This window comes from Gossypium hirsutum, chromosome D08 (assembly GCF_007990345.1).
Source record: "Gossypium hirsutum isolate 1008001.06 chromosome D08, Gossypium_hirsutum_v2.1, whole genome shotgun sequence".
In the NCBI taxonomy this organism is placed as follows: domain Eukaryota; kingdom Viridiplantae; phylum Streptophyta; class Magnoliopsida; order Malvales; family Malvaceae; genus Gossypium; species Gossypium hirsutum.
Window position 1 is genome coordinate 25,810,153 of NC_053444.1, and position 6,600 is coordinate 25,816,752.

The following is a 6,600-nucleotide window of genomic DNA, read 5'->3' on the forward strand; positions in this document are numbered from 1 at the left end:
GAATCATCATAAGGGTTAAATCAGAAACATTAAATGTGGCACTCACATTGTATTCTCCCGGCAAGTCTAACTTGTAGGCGTTGTCATTCACTTTCTCCAACACCTGAAAAGGTCCATCTCCATGTAGTAACATCTTGGACCGCCTTTGGGCTGGAAAACATTCCTTTCAAAAATGAACCCTTACCCAATCACCAACATCGAAGGTGACTCACTTTCTACCCTTATTTGCATGCTTTTCGTACTGCTGAGTCCTTCGTTCGAGGTTCTCCTTAACCTGTTGATGCAATTTCTTAGCGTATTTTGCTTTTGCTTTACCGTCCCTGTTCATCACCTGTTCCTGTGGCAAAGGCAACATATCTAGAGGCGTAATTGGATTAAAGCCATAAACAACCTCAAAAGGTGACATCTTAGTAGCAGAATGTATAGCATGGTTATAAGCGAATTCAACATGTGGCAAACAATCTTCCTAAGTTTTGATGTTCTTTTTAATGATGGAACAAAGTAAAGTAGATAAAACTCTATTAACAACCTCAGTTTTCCCATCAGTCTGGGGATGACAAGTAGTAGAAAACGTAAGTTTCGTACCTAATTTGCTCCAAAGAGTCCTCCAGAAATGACTCAAAAACTTTACATCCCTGTTAGAAACAATCGACCTAGGGGTACCATGTAATCGTACAACATCTCTAAAGAACAAGTTAGCCACATTAACAGCATCATCAGTCTTATGGCATTAAATGAAATGTGCCATCTTCGAGAACCTATCAGCCACAACAAATATGCTATCCCTACCTGTTCTAGTTCGAGGAAATCCCAAAATAAAGTCCATTGAAATATCAGTCTAAGGAGATTCATGAATAGATAAAGGTAAGTACATACCATGTGGTGAAACCTTTGATTTTGCTTTTCGACAAGTCACACAACGTTCACAATACCTTTCAATGTCCCTGCACATCTTAGGCCAAAAAAGATGCTCTTTTAAGGTGTGCAACGTTTTAGTGACCCCAAAATGACCCATAAATCCACCTTCATGTGCTTCATGGATCAGTATATCACGCATTGAACCCTGTGGAATGCATATCCTATTTTCTTTGAAAAGATATCCATCATGCCTATAGAATTTTCCATCTGCTCCTTTCTCACAAGCATTATACTTATCTCTAAAATCAGGATCATCAGAATATAATTCTCTAATATATGCAAATCCGATCAACTGTGAATCAAGGTAACTCAATAGGGTATACCTACGTGATAATGCATCAGCAACGACATTGTCTTTTCCCTTTTTGTAACGAATGACATAAGGAAAAGATTCCAAAAATTCAACCCATTTAGCATGTCGTTTATTCAATTTATGCTGACCTGTAATATACCGTAAAGCCTCATGGTCAGTGTGGATGACAAACTCTTTAGGCAACAAATAATGCTGCCACGTCTCCAAAGCCCAGATCAGTGCGTACATTTTCTTGTCATAGACAGGATAATTCAATGTTGCTCTGCTAAGTGATACGAGTCACAAAGGCCTTAGATGCATACACAAAAGAACGAGAAAATCAAGATTCACTTTCTTGGTTTCAAGAAAATCAAGAAGCCGAATCTTGGCCCAATTCTGCTGTTTGGAGCGATTTCAAGAATCAAGAAAATCAAGATTTCAAATCTTGGAGATCTTGGTCCACGAAACTGAATTTTTCACGCAAACGCATTGGATCTCGATCACGAGCATCAACGACTCAATTTTGATAGAAGATGGATCTCAAGCCCAAATTCTCGAAGGCGAGGCCTAATAACCAAATTCTAGCCCAATCAAGAAATTCCTTCATACTTAGTTGAAAATTAGGCCAAAATGTCAAAGGGCCCAATTTGTAAACATTTTACTTGTTTAATTTAATTTTTTAAACTTTAGGAACATTCATGTAAAATTCGGCCCAAAACATCCCATATGAGTGCATGGCTGAATTTTCCTTTTTTATTTTATTAATTAGGTTTAGTTTTTATTAGTTACGTGTGAGATTAGGATTAGTTGAGGCCTATTTAAAGGCATGGCCAGCCACCCTTTGAAAAACACATCTCATTATTATTTCTTTATCAAATTTCAGATTTGTTTGAGTGCAGAATTTTCTTTGGGGTTTTTCTCCAAGAATTCTATCTTGAGTTTTCTTTAGAAGTTGTTTTAACAATCTTTGGATTGTGGGAGCCATCTTCAACCTTCTTCTTTCCATTGATATTCATTGGAGGGGAGATTAGAGCCGTTTGAAGGGATTTGTGAATTCTTTCGGGAATTCAAGGATTCTTAGGACTTTTTTTATTTCTTGCTGTTTCGATTTATTTCTTTATTCCTACTTGTGCCGATTCATTATCTAATCTTTTTGCTGTTCTTGCTTGTGCTTCCAGCCTTGATTAAACTCAAGATCTCATCGTTTAAGCTATTCTCCTATTGGCAGCACACATTTGAACCCAAAAATCCCCAATTCCTAGGGTTTGGCCGATTGGATCTCTTTCAATTTGGGAATCAATTGATTGCTGGAAATTAGGCATTCTTTGCCGAATTAATTTGTTGGCAGATTCGCCTTACTTCTATCCTTCAAAAAATTGTTTGATCGATCTATTTTATTTCTTCTCTTCTTGTCGTCCCAATCCCTAATATTCAATTAAATTTCTGGTTGTTCTAATTTACTTACTGTTTTGGTGTTCTTGGACAGATTCGATTTGTGGGAAAACAATCTTGGAGTTCGATTTCGTCTTCTTGAACTCCAAAAGCATCTATTCATTCGTTCTTTGGTTCTTGGCTGTTTTCTAATTGTTTTTGGGGATTTCAATTTCGGTTTTGATTCGTTTTTAATCTTTCCTTTGTTTTGATTTCAGATCTGTTCGTCTAGAGCCTCGTAGGAGTTTCCTCGTGACTTGGCAACTCGATCTTGGTCCACGCGCGCCTCTCTATCACTAAGTTTCTCACTGAAATATGCAACGGGCCTCTTTTCCTGTGACAAAACAGCGCCTATACCAACTCCAGAAGCATCACATTCAATTTCAAACATTTTATCAAAATCAAGTAATGCTAAAATAGGCGCTTTTATCAAATAATCTTTTATTTTTTAAAAGGCATCTTCTTGTTCTTTACCCCAAGAGAAGACGTAATTCTTCTTTATAATCCCGGTTAAGGGAGTGGTAATAGAACTGAATTGGGGAACAAACTGACGGCAAAAACTGGCTAAACCATGAAACAATCTAACCTGACCAATGGATGTCGGTCGTGGCCAATCTTGAATCGCCTTTATCTTCTCTGGATCAACCTCAACTCCTTGAGAACTAACAATATAACCAAGAAATGTAAGTTTGTTAGTACAAAACACACATTTCTCCATGTTACCAAACAATTTATCTTCTTGCAAAGTCTGCAAAATAGCTCGTAAATGTTCTATATGATCCCTGCAAAGTCTTGCTATAAATTAGTATGTCATCAAAGTATACAACACAAAATTTGCCTATAAAAGATCGCAGAATATGATTCATTAGTCGCGTAAAAGTACTAGGTGTGTACGTTAATCCAAATGGAATCACTAACCATTCGTACAAACCTAGCTTTGTTTTGAAAGTTGTCTTCCACTCGTCGCCTTCTTTCATTCGAATCTGGTGATATCCACTCTTCAAATCAATTTTGGAGAAGATAGTCGCTCCGCATAATTCATCTAGCATGTCATCGAGTCGAGGAATGGAGTGTCGATACTTGATTGTGATTTGATTTACTGCTCAACAATCAACACACATCCTTCAAGTCCCATCTATCTTAGGTACCAATAGCACTGGTACGGCGCACGGGCTTAAACTCTCTCGAATGTAACCTTTATCCAACAACTCTAAAATTTGTCTTTGAAGTTCCTTTTTCTCTTCGGGGTTAATTCGATAGGCTGGTCTATTTGGAATTGTGGCTCCAGGAATGAAATCAATCTGGTGCTTAATGCAACGAAGAGGGGGTAAACCCTTGGGTGTCATCCAGAAACACATCTTGAAATTCCTGCAAAAGAGATGAAATGGAAGCAGGCAAAACATTAGAAGTTTCAGACAATAAACAAGAATCTTTAAACAACAAAATGAGAAAAGATTGTTGAGAGGAAAGACATTTCCTGATTTCTTTGCTACTTGCATACACATTCATCTTCTTTTTTCCCATGAACTTCTTCAGTATTCTTTCGCAATATCTCCTGATCTTCTTGCACTTGACTCAGTGTCAAAGGCGTAAGATGAACTTCTTTCCTTTGTGCATAAAAGAATATCTATTTGTAAAACCATCGTGCGTCGTCCTCTTATCAAACTGCCACGGACGACCTAATAGCAAATGGCTCGCATCCATTGAAACGACATCGCAAAGTACTTCATCCTTGTACTTTCCAATGGCAAATGGAACTAACACCTGCTTGTTTACTTTAATCTCTCCTCCATTATTCAGCCACAGCAACTTGTAGAGATTGGGATGCTTTGTCGTCTTCAGTCCTAACTTTTCAACCATCACAGAACTAGCAACATTAGTGCAACTACCACCATCGATAATTACAACACATACCTTGTCATTGACGAGACATCTTGTGTGAAAGATGTTCTCTCGCTGCTGTTCTTCTTTAGTCGGTTGAGTGTTCAAACTTCTCTTGATAACAAGTGCTTCACCGGTTGCAAATGTCTGCACATTATCATCATCTTCATCAACATCTACTGTGCGGAGTTCTGGCTCTTCTTCTTCTGTCTCAGACTCAATCTCGCCACTCTTTAATAGTATCATGGTCCTCCGATTTGGACATTGACTGGCAATATGTCCTCTACCAAGGCACTTAAAGCACAAAATGTCTCTCGAACGTTCTGGTTGCATTTGTTGTTTCCCACGCCCAACATCAACAACTAGAGCCTTGGGTTTGCTCGTTTCACCCTTTTCTTTGATTTGGAATGGTGTTTGCTTCCTGAAATTGTTAGAAGTACCCAAAGGATTGGAAAATGATTTAAATGGAGTATTACCTCTATTAGAAGACTTTCTACATTGCTGTCTTTCAACTTTAATCGCCATATGCACCATGTCCTCCAACTCAACATAATGTTGCAACTCAACAACGTTAGAAATTTTAGAGTTTAATCCTACAAGGAATCGTACCATAGTAGCCTCTCGATCCTCAACAATGTTGGCTTGCATCATGGACACCTCTATCTCCTTGTAGTAGTCTTCTACACTCCTATTTCCTTGTTTTATCGATTGCAATTTCTAGAATAAATCACGATGATAGTGAGAAGGAACAAATCTCTTGCGCATGATTTGCTTCAATCTACCCAAGTTCTCACGGGACCTTCACCGGTACGTCTTCGACTTATCAATAATTGATCCCACCAGATCAAGGCGTAGTCTGTGAATTCCATCACAGCCAAACGAACCTTCTTCTGTTCTGAGTAATTATAACACTCGAAAACATGTTCTACCCTGCTTTCCCAAGTAAGATATGCATCAGGATCTGTTCGTCCCTGAAAAGAATGTATAACAACTTTTATGTTAGAAATATTATCATCAACTGCGCGTCTTGGTCGTTGATTCACCCTTGGTGAATGTTTGACGTCATTTTCATTATTATGTTCATTATGGACAGATTAGGAACCACCCCCATCGATCTTGTCCAAATGAGAATGTATAGGCTCTAATGCATTTTCTAACAGACGTTGCAAGGTGCAAGTAAGAGCCTGTATTTGCAAATCTGGTAGTTGATTTTCATCACGAATACGATCTTCTGATCCTGTCATACTTAAACAACACAAAGAATACTGATAAAAAGTTAAGTAAAACAAAATTAATAAAAGTCCTCACAGCACACTCACAAAACCTCTCAGTTTTCACTCTAAAGAACAGTGCACTCAAAATACACTCAATGCTCGTGTTTCACTTGAGAGAATGCCTGAATGGCTCTTTTTGTCTCCCCTTCTATTCTTACAACGCTCAATGCCTTTTTCCGCTCGATCACTCGCAATCAGTTCTTTAGGGAACTAACCCGATCCTTCGGACTTATTAACTGTGTCAAACTTACAAGAGAAAGGGAAAAGAGAAAAAAAAATAAAGCCTAAAGAAACAAATAGTTAAAGAAAGATATAGGACTGGTAAAGAAAGAAAAAAAATGAAGAAACGAGGATGACAACAAGAAAGAACAAAGGCCCTCAACAACTTACTACAAAAGAAATGCTTACAATAATCCTATCACCGAATCAAACAAAAAAAGTTGTTTCGGATGATTTTCACGCAATTCAAGGTGTAATTTGAGCAGCTTCCACCATGTCACACACAATTCAACACTGTTCTTTTGTAATTTGCACAAAATTTCAAAAACTGATTTTATTATATTTTTTTTCGAATTTTTTTTTTAAACTTTGATATTCGAAATTTTTTTTGTTTTTGTTTTTTTTAAAACTTTGATCAATATATAATTTTTTTATTTTGTTTGTTTGTTTTCTTTTGGTACAGAACGTGCTAAAATCCAACTTAAGCTCTAATACCACTTGATATGGTGTTGCTTATCGAAACAACGAACCTTGAAGGAATGCGGATCTAGGATTATAGCAACATCCTTTCTGCATCATAAACAA

At 37.5% G+C, this 6,600-nt stretch overlaps 1 protein-coding gene across 1 annotated transcript; it reads right to left on the bottom strand.

Annotated features, from left to right (window-relative positions):
• Positions 1-3,089: 3,089 nt before the first annotated feature.
• On the bottom strand, positions 3,090-5,766 carry LOC107906583 (uncharacterized). The gene is made up of 6 exons (XM_041099989.1): positions 5,707-5,766; positions 5,305-5,493; positions 4,242-5,239; positions 3,837-4,009; positions 3,560-3,740; positions 3,090-3,423 (listed from the first exon to the last, which is right to left on the bottom strand). The coding sequence occupies exons 1-6, from the start codon at positions 5,764-5,766 to the stop codon at positions 3,090-3,092; spliced, it is 1,935 nt and encodes a 644-aa protein (XP_040955923.1).
• Positions 5,767-6,600: the final 834 nt, after the last annotated feature.

What these genes read in the sequence shown, in the direction of transcription:
- LOC107906583 (XM_041099989.1), bottom strand. Translation starts at nt 5,766, where the DNA reads ATGACAGGATCAGAAGATCGTATTCGTGATGAAAATCAACTACCAGAT. An exon ending in TTTATGCACAAAGGAAAGAA is followed by an intron (nt 4,010 to 4,241) that starts GTTCATCTTACG and finishes TCTCTTTTGCAG; the next exon opens with GAATTTCAAGATGTGTTTCT. An exon ending in TTTAGAGTTGTTGGATAAAG is followed by an intron (nt 3,741 to 3,836) that starts GTTACATTCGAG and finishes ATTGTTGAGCAG; the next exon opens with TAAATCAAATCACAATCAAG.